General features: G+C 46.6%; 2 protein-coding genes across 3 annotated transcripts; both read right to left on the reverse strand.

Moving 5' to 3' along the window:
* Nucleotides 1-2,892: 2,892 nt before the first annotated feature.
* LOC308123414 (tripartite motif-containing protein 16-like) lies at nt 2,893-8,452 on the reverse strand (the record flags this gene model as incomplete). Of its 2 annotated transcripts, none has more annotated exons than XM_080485901.1 (2): nt 2,893-3,331; nt 7,303-8,424. In XM_080485901.1, the coding sequence occupies 2 exons, from the start codon at nt 8,422-8,424 to the stop codon at nt 2,936-2,938; spliced, it is 1,518 nt and encodes a 505-aa protein (XP_080342027.1). In that variant the 3' UTR covers nt 2,893-2,935. The 2 variants fall into 2 exon arrangements, with proteins under 2 accessions (XP_080342027.1, XP_080342026.1); XM_080485900.1 differs by lacking the exon at nt 2,893-3,331 and adding an exon at nt 6,518-6,821 and having other exon boundaries at nt 6,903-8,452.
* A 2,258-nt stretch (nt 8,453-10,710) lies between these two features.
* LOC308123984 (tripartite motif-containing protein 16-like) lies at nt 10,711-12,241 on the reverse strand (the record flags this gene model as incomplete). Its single annotated transcript, XM_080486739.1, has 1 exon — nt 10,711-12,241. Exon 1 carries the CDS (start codon nt 12,220-12,222, stop codon nt 10,711-10,713), a length of 1,512 nt encoding a protein of 503 aa, XP_080342865.1. The 5' UTR covers nt 12,223-12,241.
* Nucleotides 12,242-14,385: the final 2,144 nt, after the last annotated feature.

A 14,385-nucleotide genomic window follows, 5' to 3' on the forward strand; every position in this document is an offset into this window, starting at 1 on the left:
TGGATTCATGTTTCTTCTCGTCCGGCGTCTTTTGATCCTGAAACACAGGAACCGTGAGAGGAAAGTACCACTGAACGTAGAAACATCAAATAGTATGTCGGGTTAGGAATCCTGGGGGTGGTAGTGAACGGTGAGTTAACGTGGAGCCAAAGGAAATACCTGTCAGTAGTACAAATACCTGTCAGTAGTACAAATACCTGTAGGTATCAGGGACTGACAGGAAGTGGAAATACCTGTCAGTAGTAAAAATACCTGTCAGTAGTGGAAATACCTGTCGGTATCAGGGACTGACAGGAAGTAGAAATACCTCAAGACCTAGACTAGACTGGAAACTAGTGCCCGACACAAAGAAGTATTTTATTTGGTTTTAAACTAGTTTATTGTAGCATTAGCCTGAACGCTACGCTGTAATAAACCAGTTTATTGTAGCATTAGCCTGAACGCTATGCTGTAATATACTAGTTTATTGTAGCATTAGCCTGAACGCTACGCTGTAATAAACTAGTTTATTGTAGCATTAGCCTGAACGCTATGCTGTAATAAACTAGTTTATTGTAGCATTAGCCTGAACGCTACGCTGTAATAAACTAGTTTATTGTAGCATTAGCCTGAACGCTACGCTGTAATAAACTAGTTTATTGTAGCATTAGCCTGGACGCTACGCTGTAATAAGCTAGTTTATTGTAGCATTAGCCTGAACGCTACGCTGTAATAAGCTAGTTTATTGTAGCATTAGCCTGAACGCTATGCTGTAATAAACTAGTTTATTGTAGCATTAGCCTGAACGCTACGCTGTAATAAGCTAGTTTATTGTAGCATTAGCCTGAACGCTACGCTGTCAGGGGGTAAAAACACCCACAATGCAGCAGCTGCAGTATTTTGCATCGTTGCAGGAAGTTTCAGGAGGAATTGTTTGGATTGATTTATTTATTTAACATCGAGCTCTATGAGTCCGACACCACTGATCTAAGAGGACGTATGATGGGAACCAGTTTTTGAGGGATTGTACTGGATCTGCTGCTGGTCTGGACTTCTGGTTCTGAACCAGCGATGATCTCCGTCTGGAGCCGCAGCGTCTCCCTAAACCCTCCTGAGGGGCGGTGTTCTAGAAGGTGAATCAGGATGCTCCGTCTCGTTATTCACACCCTCCAGGATGTCACCGCGTCGCCATGGCAACTATTTACACTAATTCTGCTTTTAGCAACCAAGATTACAGCTTCAGAGGGAGAACAACCGTTTAAAAGTCTTTTCCAGAGTCTGTGGAGGAGAAGTGTTCCCTCCACACGTTATTAGTTCTGGGTTAAATTAAACCAGATCGTTAAACTAGATTGTTAATTAAACTAGATTGTTAGTTAAACTAAATTGTTAGTGAAACTAGATTGTTAATGAAACCAGATTGTTAGTTAAACCAGGTTGTTAATGAAACTAGATTGTTAGTTAAACTAGATTGTTAATGAAACTAGATTGTTAGTTAAACTAGATTGTTAGTTAAACTAGATTGTTAATGAAACTAGATTGTTAGTTAAACTAGATTGTTAATTAAACCAGGTTGTTAGTTAAACTAGATTGTTAATTAAACCAGATTGTTAGTTAAACCAGATTGTTAATTAAACTAGATTGTTAGTTAAACTAGATTGTTAATTAAACTAGATTGTTAATTAAACCAGGTTGTTAATTAAACTAGATTGTTAGTTAAACCAGGTTGTTAGTTAAACTAGATTGTTAATTAAACTAGATTGTTAGTTAAACCAGGTTGTTAGTTAAACTAGATTGTTAATTAAACTAGATTGTTAATTAAACTAGATTGTTAGTTAAACTAGATTGTTAGTTAAACCAGGTTGTTAATTAAACTAGATTGTTAGTTAAACTAGATTGTTAATTAAACCAGGTTGTTAGTTAAACCAGGTTGTTAATTAAACTAGATTGTTAGTTAAACTAGATTGTTAAACTAGATTGTTAAACTAGATTGTTAGTTAAACTAGATTGTTAATTAAACCAGGTTGTTAGTTAAACCAGGTTGTTAATTAAACTAGATTGTTAGTTAAACTAGATTGTTAGTTAAACTAGATTGTTAGTGCCACTGAGTGCATTTAATCATTTAACTCACATGTTGTAATAACTGTTGCAATATGGAACAAGTTATGAAAAAGATTTTTACGTTAAATTTTTAGAAAATCAGCTGAAGAATTAGATTACAAAATGTGGCGTTATTACATAAGACTGGACAATATTACGTTACATATTGTAGCAGTTACATGACACGGTGCATTTTGTAATAATTGTTGCAAAGTGTAACAAGTTATTATAAAGTGTAGCAATGTTTATTACATAATGTGTTACAATGTATTACATTGTTATATAACGCGGCGCTGCACCTGAAAGAAACAAGGAGACTCACCTGAGCGAGAATCCGTCAGCCCGTCAGCTGGAATGTTTTCCTCTCAACTCACCTGAGCAGGTGTTTCAGGTTGGCCCCTCCCACTCTACTCCTCAAAATTCAAATGAGGCCAAGGACCGACACGTGATCCTAAACAAGCTTTTGTTTTTATTATCGTCTTTTCACATCATACAACTCTTGTTTCACCGTCATTCCCGTGTGGCAGTGGCACCACCTGCTGGATCTCGGCGGTACGAGCAGGCGGCGTTCAGGAAACAAACGGTCACATGACTCGCAAACATCTTTACTTCCATCAATCGTCCAACCAAACTGTGAAAACTGCCCCATATAAGCGTCTCCGACGTGATTGAACGTTTCCATGTTCTAGATTAAGCGGGTCTGAGGACGACGAGTCCAAACGTCCAGCGGCTTTAATGGCAGAAGCATCAGGAAGCATCAGGAAGCATCAGGAAGCATCAGGAAGCATCAGGGAGCATCAGGAACCAGCAGGGGAAGTATCAGGAACCAGCAGGAACCAGCAGGAGACCCTCTGGTTCTCTACTGAGGCTTCAGGAACTCTGCAGAGGCGCCTTCGTTAAAATAATAAAGGTAAACTCCAGCGTGTAGCGGCTGAGTGAAGCTGGTCTGGACTCTGTGGAGGAGAGTCATGGTTCCTGAGACGCTGTAGAACGACAGAACACCTGCTGTGTGATCCAGGTACACTCCCACTCTGGAGGACCAGGGGCCTGGGACGGGAGTTACTGTGTCGTTGTGACGGAACGTAAATCTGTTGGAGTGACAATATAAAGACCAGGATCTGTCATTAAGTCCAAAAACACATTCGTTGTGTCGCCCGGACCTGCTGATGTCCTTGTATGCCACTGCTACGTCAACTTCTCCGGTCCACTCCACCTCCCAGTAACCACGTCCAGTCAGACTCTCTCGGCTCAGAACCTGGAAATAATCGGTGAATCTGTCCGGGTGATCAGAGTAACGCCGGGTTTTCCTTGTTAAAGTTACTTTTCTCGTCCCCTCAGACAATAAGAGGCGTCTCTGTGCAGTGTTTGGATCCAGTGTGATCTGCTGGGAATACTGGAGGAAGTCGTCTCTGGTCTCTGGCTGTGCTTGTGGCAGTAAAACGTCCTCGTCCTTCAGATCCTCCACCAACTCTGTTACCATGATGTCTTTCTTCAGGTCAGGCCTCCGCCTGAACCTCTCCCCACACTGAGGACAGCTGTAGCTTCCCTCGTTCTGTCCATCCCAGTGTCTGTTAATACAGTTGCTGCAGTAGGTGTGTCCACAGGGAACCGTCACTGGATCCTTCAGGAGATCCAGACAGATGGAACACGAGAACTGTTCTGGATCCAGCTGAGCTCCTCTCAGAGCCATTTTCTCCTCAACACCAGTGAGAGTTTGAAGACTTCCTCTTCCTGCTCAGCAGGTTTGAAGCCAAACCCTCCTCTGGTTCTGCTCTGGGGGAGAGAAGAGAGACGGTCAGTACACGGTACAGTACCTCGAAGTGGACCCAGACCCAACTCTGTTAGAATGTAGGCGGGGTTGTGAACGTGGCGTAACGACGCAGATCCGTGATGTCACTATGTGACCTCGTTCTCTGTGAGACATGAAAACTTTCTCCTTGTGAACAGCAGCGTCCAGCTCCTGCTGAAGCTCCGCCCCTCCTGTTACTGAGAGGAGCGTCTGCACCTCGTCTGAACACCAGGGGTCAGTGGAGCGCCACAGTGAGCACTAAGCAGCGGACGAGAACAATGGAGGGTTTATACGGTGAGAAGATATTTTAATAATGCTGCTGGTCCAGAGTAACGATCGTCGCTGACCAATCAGCCGACGGCTGCGTTGTAGCTCCGCCTTCTGGAACTGTACCAGTGCGCTCGCTACTTCAACCGAGGGGTGACCAAGCATAGTAACTGTTGGGTACGGTACTAAACAACTTTTGTCAGTGGAAATGCATGAAAACCTGTACCATAGTGTACCATACTGTACTTATCTGTACTGTACCATGCTGTACTTATCCATACTGTACCATGCTGTACCATACTGTACTTATCTGTACTGTACCATGGTGTACCATGCTGTACTTATCTGTACTGTACCATGCTGTACCATACTGTACTTATCTGTACTGTATCATAGTGTACCATGCTGTACTTATCCATACTGTACCATGCTGTACCATGCTGTACTTATCTGTACTGTACCATGCTGGACCATAGTGTACCATGCTGTACTTATCTGTACTGTACCATGCTGTACCATACTGTACTTATCTGTACTGTACCATAGTGTACCATGCTGTACTTATCTGTACTGTACCATGCTGTACCATACTGTACTTATCTGTACTGTATCATAGTGTACCATGCTGTACTTATCTGTACTGTACCATGCTGGACCATGTTGTACTTATCTGTACTGTACCATGCTGTACCATGCTGTACCATAGTGTACCATAGTGTACTGTGCCTTCACATACAGAGCAGTAGCAACAAGGCTTTAGGGTGACCAGATCCCAACTCACCAGAAGTGGGACAATGTGACGCCAAAGGATCCAGATCCATCATTAGTGTCAAATAACAGAAAACTAAACCTAATTCTATTCTGCCCCTCAGCTTCTAACGTCACTCTGCTTTGCTGACTGACGCCCCCTAGAGGTATTAAAATCAGCAGGGACTGGGAAGCCTCCTTCTGGGGACCAGCTTGTGTTGTGAGACTCTTTCTCTCGGCGTTCGCCTCCACGTGAAACGGACAAAATGAGTCGTTCAGACTGCAGCAGGAGCTTCCAGAGGCCGGACAGAACGGAACGTTAGAACGTAAAATAAAACACACATTTACCTGCAGAAGAGATGAAAACACAATTAATGTCCTTCCGGTGGCTTTTCGTGGTGCAGCCTGCTCTTAAACGAGAAAACAAGAACAGTTCATGAGAGACGCGCGAGGGACTACGGAAGCCCGGGAGGTACAAACAAGGCAGAGCGCGGGAAGGCGATTCCCACAGGAAGCATCAATAAAACGCCGGAAAACACAAAACAACACACCGAGGTAACACACAAATACTCAACGTAACGATAGCAAACAAAGTCAAAGTAATAAAGCCGCTTAAAGTAATGATTGCTAACATGCAGCGAGCCGATGTGACAGGCGGAACAAAAGTGCGTGGTTCCAGTCGGACCTATTAGAGCGCTGCACCGCCGCAAGAAGAAGCAAGCGAATCCTACCATGAATGAAGGCGAGAAAAACAAGTTCTTCTAAAGTTAGACTTGTGGCCAGTGAAGGTCTCGCGAAGCTTCCGGAAGCTCGTGTCGGGAAAGGTTCAACACTCGGAGCTTTTCAACACGGTCACCTGCTGCCACCTGGTGGCCAAAAGTGTGACCCGCCGCCTGAATGAGCTGCTGCATGATGGCTCGAGGTGACGGCTTCTGTTTAAAACTGTTTTGATGTGTTTCTTAAGGAGTTTCTCTTCTTTACTCTTCCCCCGTGGCTACTATTAATATTAATGGCATCAAATGTAAATGGCTTTCCTCCTCCCGTGGCGCGATGTCCTCTTCCTCCGTCCCTGTTTGCTCTTGCCGTCCAACGTTTCGCCCCTCTGGCTTCGTAAGGAAGGGAAATCTGAAGGGATTTCTGGGTTTGGTATTTCTCACAAACTGTCTCTATACGCAGACGACCTCCTGCTTTACGTCACCAACCCAACCTCACCCATTCCTGCTATCTTGGATATTTTAAAACAATTCAGGAAGTTATCTGGCACCAAGGTGAGGATCTTCCACTGAACCCCCTGCAGAGAACCCCCCCCCCCCCCCCCCCGCCCTCCCTCTTCGCCTTTACAAAAGTGACCCAAGGATTAAAATCCCTTGACATTTTTGGAACAAAAACACTCCCAATTATTTGCTCAAAGTTTTCAACCGCTACTCGAGCGCGGTCGATGTGATCTTGCTCGGTGGTCCGCTATTCCTCTGTCTCTTCTGGGTCGTGTCAGTCTTGTTGTTTCTGTCCCTTCCCAATGGAAAACAAAACCCCCAAAATATTTGACAAGAAAAAAAGGTGATACCCTCGTCCCCCTGCTGGTCCGTGTCGGTATTGCAGGTGGGCAGAAAGTTAAAAAGTTTCCAGTCTTGAATTTTTAATCGAGTTTGATTTTAATAGAAATGTACAGAAATACATATTTATATCAACAAAAATGAAAAGTGATCATCCAGGAGATATAATGATCTATCGATCTCTCTCTTTCTGTCGCTCACACAAACACAGTCTCAATAAAAAACCTTTTAAAAGCAGCAGCAGCGCCAGACTGGAGTCACTTCCTGTTAAAAGAATCAAACTTCAGGATGTCAGAAAAGAATCAAGGAGAAAGATTCATGGATCCAAACATGTGGAACCTCCTGATTCTTTAGAGAAAGACTCAGGGAGACATGATGGAGGTTCTCTACTGAGGTCTGATGAACTCTACTGAGGTTTGATGAACTCTACTGAGGTCTGATGAACTCTACTGAGGTTTGATGAACTCTACTGAGGTCTGATGAACTCTACTGAGGTCTGATGAACTCTGCTGAGCCGAAGACATAAACTCCAGCGTGTAGCGGTTGAGTGAAGCTGGTCTGGACTCTGTGGAGGACCCTCATGGTTCTAGAGACGCTGTAGAACGACAGAACACCTGCTGTGTGATCCAGGTACACTCCCACTCTGGAGGACCAGGGGCCTGGGACGGGAGTTCGTGTGTTGTTGTGATGGAACCTAAATCTGTCAGAGTGACAATATAAAGCCCAGGATTTGTTATTAAGTCCAAATCCACATTCATCGTTGCTCCCTGATCTGATGATGTTGTTGTATGTGACTGCTATAACTCCTCCTCCTCTTCTCCACTTCACCTCCCAGTAATGACGTCCAGTCAGACTCTCTCTGCTCAGAACCTGGATATAATCCGTGAATCTGTCTGGATGATCAGAATAAGACCGTTCTACTGATGTTAAAGTCACTTTTCTGTTCCTGTCAGTTAACACCAGCTGTCTGTGAGCAGTGTTTGGATCCAGGTGGATCTGCAGTGAATATTGTAGGAAGTCCTCTCTGGTCTCTGGCTGTGCTTGTGGCAGTAAAAGTTCTCCAGCGTCTCTCGGTGAGACGTTTGTCCCCGTCTCTCTCAGGATGTCCTGTATTGTCTCTCTGCTCTCTGCCACAGCTGCTGCCACATCCTTAAAGTATGTGAGAGGAGCAGGGTGGATGGTGGAGGAGTGTGTGGGCTCACTGAGTGCTGACACTGAGGGGTAGCTGTGTAGAAACTGCTGGTGGTCCTCTGTGTGAGACAGCTGCTCCAGCTGGACGTCTTTCCTCTTCAGCTGGACCGTCTCCTGCTGCAGCTTCTCCACCTGCTGCTGAAGCAGCTCCACCTCTTTCTCTCGCTGCTGGATTCTCTGCTGGATGTTCAGTCGACTGGCCTCCACCTCCTTCTGCTTCTCCATCCTTTCTGCAGCAGCTGGGACTGTTTCATGGCCTCTGTGTTGGTCCATGGTGCAGAGGTAACAGATACACTGCTGATCAGTGCGACAGAAAATCTTCATCACCTCATCGTGACGAGAGCAGATGTTGTCCTGGAGATTCCTGGAGGGCTCCACCAGCTGGTGCTTCTTTAATGGAGCAGCTTGGTAGTGAGGTTGGAGGTGTTCCTCACAGTAAGAGGCCAAACAGACCCGACAGGACTTGATGGCTTTCAGCTTCCTCCCAGGACAAACATCACAGGACACGTCTTCAGGTCCAGCAGAGCAGAGATCAGCTGCAGCAGCTTGGAGTCTCGTCTTCTTCAGATCCTCCACCAACTCTGCTAACAGGATGTTCTTGTTCAGGTCAGGCCTCCGGCTGAACCTCTTCCTGCACTGAGGACAGCTGGAGCTTCCCTCGTTCTGTCCATCCCAGTGTCTGTTAATACAGTTCCTGCAGTAGCTGTGTCCACAGGGAACCGTCACTGGATCCTTCAGGAGATCCAGACAGATGGAACAAGAGAACTTTTCTGAATCCAGCTGAGCTCCTGCCGTTGCCATTTTCTCCTCTCAACACCAGCGAGTGTCTGAAGACTTCCTCTTCCTGCTTTGGCGTCATTAAACCTCCCAGCTGGAATCAAACACACCTCAGCTTCTTGGTCTTTGACTCTGATAGGATGACTTTGGACTTCAGCTGCAATAATGTCCATAATCAGTTTGGACTTCAGCAACTTCTTCCATTAAACTATAAAAGTCAGGCGTTGGTCAGACGGGACTCTCTGGTTCAGCTCAGACAGTTTCCTCGTGAAGCACAGAATAGATTTCTAAAGTCTTTCAGCTCTATTCAGCCTCCTCTTCTCCACTTCCTCCCCCCACGACTGGCAGCAGTCCAGAGAGACGGGAAGCTCTGATGTCTTTGTGTCTCGCATCCTGAGCAGCGTCTGAACTCTTAATCTGAACTCTCAATCTGAACTCTCAATCTGAACTCTTAATCTGAACTCTTAATCTGAACTCTCAATCTGAACGAGCAGCAGCTTCAGACTGCAAATATAAAACTACTACTTCTGAAGTCAGCCAGCAGGGGGCGACTGTCATCTGCTTGAGAATGAACTGCCCCAGAAATATGGCCCAGAGGGTGTGTGTGTGTGTGTGTGTGTGTGTGTGTGTGTGTGTGTGTGTGTGTGTCATTAATCTGGTGAGAAATGTGATCTAAGATATTTTTTGTCTAGATTAGCACACGTATTGAAGATTTTACACACACACACACACACACACACACACACACACACACACACACATTCCTGGAGACTCCTGCCCGTCAGCAGCACGGAGGTTTGAACCTGCGACCTTCCAGTTAGACGACAGCGACTTGATTCTGTAAAATGTGATGACTTTGTTTTTTAAAATGTCCAACTGCAACATTCACCTCTATTCTGTCCTCTCCTGTCCTGTCCTCTCCTGTTCTGTCCTGTCCTCTCCTGTTCTGTCCTGTCCTCTCCTCTCCTGTCCTGTCCTGTCCTGTCCTCTCATGAACTGAGTGAAAATGAAACTTTAGTTTTTCTGGAACTCAATCCAGAACTCGACTCAGGATCTCGACCAAAAGTCTGGTGGAGAAAACTGGTTCATTAAAATCATAAACGTTTATTTGTAATTATCACAATAATAGAAATCAGTCAGTCTGGTTCTGCAGGTTCCTCCTCTCAGTCTGGTTCTGCAGGTTCTGTTTTATTTTGCACTTTAAAGCTCGTTGAACTTTTAGAAATGTCCCGACAAAAGTGTGACCCGCCGCCTGAATGAGCTGCTGCATGATGGCTCGAGGTGACGGCTTCTGTTTAAAACTGTTTTGATGTGTTTCTTAAGGAGTTTCTCTTCTTTACTCTTCCCCCGTGGCTACTATTAATATTAATGGCATCAAATGTAAATGGCTTTCCTCCTCCCGTGGCGCGATGTCCTCTTCCTCCGTCCCTGTTTGCTCTTGCCGTCCAACGTTTCGCCCCTCTGGCTTCGTAACGAAGGGAAATCTGAAGGGATTTCTGGGTTTGGTATTTCTCACAAACTGTCTCTATACGCAGACGACCTCCTGCTTTACGTCACCAACCCAACCTCACCCATTCCTGCTATCTTGGATATTTTAAAACAATTCAGGAAGTTATCTGGTACCAAGGTGAGGATCTTCCACTGAACCCCCTGCAGAGAACCCCCCCCCCCGCCCTCCCTCTTCGCCTTTACAAAAGTGACCCAAGGATTAAAATCCCTTGACATTTTTGGAACAAAAACACTCCCAATTATTTGCTCAAAGTTTTCAACCGCTACTCGAGCGCGGTCGATGTGATCTTGCTCGGTGGTCCGCTATTCCTCTGTCTCTTCTGGGTCGTGTCAGTCTTGTTGTTTCTGTCCCTTCCCAATGGAAAACAAAACCCCCAAAATATTTGACAAGAAAAAAAGGTGATACCCTCGTCCCCCTGCTGGTCCGTGTCGGTATTGCAGGTGGGCAGAAAGTTAAAAAGTTTCCAGTCTTGAATTTTTAATCGAGTTTGATTTTAATAGAAATGTACAGAAATACATATTTATATCAACAAAAATGAAAAGTGATCATCCAGGAGATATAATGATCTATCGATCTCTCTCTTTCTGTCGCTCACACAAACACAGTCTCAATAAAAAACCTTTTAAAAGCAGCAGCAGCGCCAGACTGGAGTCACTTCCTGTTAAAAGAATCAAACTTCAGGATGTCAGAAAAGAATCAAGGAGAAAGATTCATGGATCCAAACATGTGGAACCTCCTGATTCTTTAGAGAAAGACTCAGGGAGACATGATGGAGGTTCTCTACTGAGGTCTGATGAACTCTACTGAGGTTTGATGAACTCTACTGAGCCGAAGACATAAACTCCAGCGTGTAGCGGCTGAGTGAAGCTGGTCTGGACACCGTGGAGGAGAGTCATGGTTCCTGAGACGCTGTAGAACGACAGAACACCTGCTGTGTGATCCAGGTACACTCCCACTCTGGAGGACCAGGGACCTGGGACGGGAGTTTCTGTGTTGTTGTGCCAAAATGTAAAACTGTTAAACCCAGAACTTAGAGCCCAGGATTTGTTATTAAGTCCAAATCCACATTCATCGTTGCTCCCTGATCTGATGATGTTGTTGTATGTGACTGCTATAACTCCTCCTCCTCCTCCTCTCCACTTCACCTCCCAGTAATGACGTCCAGTCAGACTCTCTCTGCTCAGAACCTGTCGACATGTTGTGAATCTGTCTGGATGATCAGAATAAGACCGTTCTACTGATGTAAAAGTCACTTTTCTGTTCCTGTCAGTTAACACCAGCTGTCTGTGAGCAGTGTTTGGATCCAGGTGGATCTGCAGTGAATATTGTAGGAAGTCCTCTCTGGTCTCTGGCTGTGCTTGTGGCAGTAAAAGCTCTCTAGTGTCTCTCGGTGAGACGTTTGTCCCCGTCTCTCTCAGGATGTCCTGTATTGTCTCTCTGCTCTCTGCCACAGCTGCTGCCACATCCTTAAAGTATGTGAGAGGAGCAGGGTGGATGCTGGAGGAGTGTGTGGGCTCACTGAGTGCTGACACTGAGGGGTAGCTGTGTAGAAACTGCTGGTGGTCCTCTGTGTGAGACAGCTGCTCCAGCTGGACGTCTTTCCTCTTCAGCTGGACCGTCTCCTGCTGCAGCTTCTCCACCTGCTGCTGAAGCAGCTCCACCTCTTTCTCTCGCTGCTGGATTCTCTGCTGGATGTTCAGTCGACTGGCCTCCACCTCCTTCTGCTTCTCCATCCTTTCTGCAGCAGCTGGGACTGTTTCATGGCCTCTGTGTTGGTCCATGGTGCAGAGGTAACAGATACACTGCTGATCAGTGCGACAGAAAATCTTCATCACCTCATCGTGACGAGAGCAGATGTTGTCCTGGAGATTCCTGGAGGGCTCCACCAGCTGGTGCTTCTTTAATGGAGCAGCTTGGTAGTGAGGTTGGAGGTGTTCCTCACAGTAAGAGACCAAACAGACCAGACAGGACTTGATGGCTTTCAGCTTCCTCCCAGGACAAACATCACAGGACACGTCTTCAGGTCCAGCAGAGCAGAGATCAGCTGCAGCAGCTTGGAGTCTCATCTTCTTCAGATCCTCCACCAACTCTGCTAACAGGATGTTCTTCTTCAGGTCAGGCCTCCGGCTGAACCTCTTCCTGCACTGAGGACAGCTGTAGCTTCCCCTGTTCTTCTCTCCATCCCAGTGTCTGTTAATACAGTTCCTGCAGTAGCTGTGTCCACAGGAAACCATCACTGGATCCTTCAGGAGATCCAGACAGATGGAACAAGAGAACTTTTCTGAATCCAGCTGAGCTCCTGCCGTTGCCATTTTCTCCTCTCAACACCAGCGAGTGTCTGAAGACTTCCTCTTCCTGCTTTGGCGTCATTAAACCTCCCAGCTGGAATCAAACACACCTCAGCTTCTTGGTCTTTGACTCTGATAGGATGACTTTGGACTTCAGCTGCAATAATGTCCATAATCAGTTTGGACTTCAGCAACTTCTTCCATTAAACTATAAAAGTCAGGCGTTGGTCAGACGGGACTCTCTGGTTCAGCTCAGACAGTTTCCTCGTGAAGCACAGAATAGATTTCTAAAGTCTTTCAGCTCTATTCAGCCTCCTCTTCTCCACTTCCTCCCCCCACGACTGGCAGCAGTCCAGAGAGACGGGAAGCTCTGATGTCTTTGTGTCTCGCATCCTGAGCAGCGTCTGAACTCTTAATCTGAACTCTCAATCTGAACTCTCAATCTGAACTCTTAATCTGAACTCTCAATCTGAACTCTCAATCTGAACTCTTAATCTGAACTCTCAATCTGAACTCTCAATCTGAACGAGCAGCAGCTTCAGACTGCAAATATAAAACTACTACTTCTGAAGTCAGCCAGCAGGGGGCGACTGTCATCTGCTTGAGAATGAACTGCCCCAGAAATATGGCCCAGAGGGTGGGTGTGTGTGTGTGTGTGTGTGTGTGTGTGTATGTGTGTGTCATTAATCTGGTGAGAAATGTAATCTAAGATTGTTTTTGTCCAGATTAGCACACGTATTGAAGATTAAACACACACCCCTGTCTCTCTCCATATGTGTGCATCAAGTCACATTCCAGCGCCGGGCGGCATTCCAACCCGCCAGGTTCAACATAGCATTCTCGCAGAGTCAGCGCAACACACACACACACACACACACACACACACACACACACACACACACACACACACACACACACACACACACACACACACACACACACATTCCTGGAGACTCCTGCCCGTCAGCAGCACGGAGGTTTGAACCTGCGACCTTCCAGTTAGACGACAGCGACTTGATTCTGTAAAATGTGATGACTTTGTTTTTTAAAATGTCCAACTGCAACATTCACCTCTATTCTGTCCTCTCCTGTCCTGTCCTGTCCTGTCCTGTCCTGTCCTGTCCTCTCCTGTCCTGTCCTGTCCTGTCCTGTCCTCTCCTGTCCTGTCCTGTCCTCTCCTGTCCTGTCCTGTCCTGTCCTGTCCTCTCCTCTCCTCTCCTGTCCTGTCCTGTCCTGTCCTGTCCTGTCCTGTCCTCTCCTCTCCTCTCCTGTCCTGTCCTGTCCTCTCCTGTCCTCTCCTCTCCTGTCCTCTCCTGTCCTGTCCTCTCCTGTCCTCTCCTCTCCTGTCCTGTCCTGTCCTGTCCTCTCATGAACTGAGTGAAAATGAAACTTTAGTTTTTCTGGAACTCAATCCAGAACTCGACTCAGGATCTCGACCAAAAGTCTGGTGGAGAAAACTGGTTCATTAAAATCATAAACGTTTATTTGTAATTATCACAATAATAGAAATCAGTCAGTCTGGTTCTGCAGGTTCCTTCTCTGACTCTGGTTCTGCAGGTTCCTCCTCTGTCTGGTTCTGCAGGTTCCTCCTCTGTCTGGTTCTGCAGGTTCTCCTCCTCCAAGTCTGGTTCTGCAGGTTCCTCCTCCTCTGAGTCTGATTGTCTCTTCAGGTCCAGACACACAGTCGAGATGGTACCGGAGCAGCTAAGACAGCGGCGGGCTAGCGGCAGCGGCGAGCTAGCGGATGTGACGTGGGCGTTGTTTGGGCGTTGTTTGGGTGGTGTTTGGGCGGTGTTTGGGCGGTGTTTGGGCGGTGTTTGGGCGGTGGTTGGGCGGTGTTTGGGCGGTGTTTGGGCGGTGTTTGGGCGGTGTTTGGGCGGTGGAGGAGTTGACGGGAGCTGCGTGCTAAATCAACAGAGTTAACGACGACCTCAGTGCTAAACGTGTAGCCACGAGCTAATGCTAACGCCTGGTCGCGGCGGCGGCCGAGACGGGAACCAGAGTCTGGCCTTCTTTTCCTGACTGCTCCGTCACCATGGCAACCGTCTCCGAGCCGCGCTCTGATTGGTGGGTCAGTGACCCTGGTCTGTGTGTGTGTGTGTGTGTGTGTGTGTGTGTGTGTGTGTGTGTGTGTGTGTGTGTGTGTGTGTGTGTGTGTGCGAGAGAGAGGACAGGTGTTCTGTCTCT

The sequence above is a fragment of the Lipophrys pholis genome (genome assembly GCF_963383615.2).
Source record: "Lipophrys pholis genome assembly, chromosome: 18".
In the NCBI taxonomy this organism is placed as follows: Eukaryota; Metazoa; Chordata; class Actinopteri; order Blenniiformes; family Blenniidae; genus Lipophrys; species Lipophrys pholis.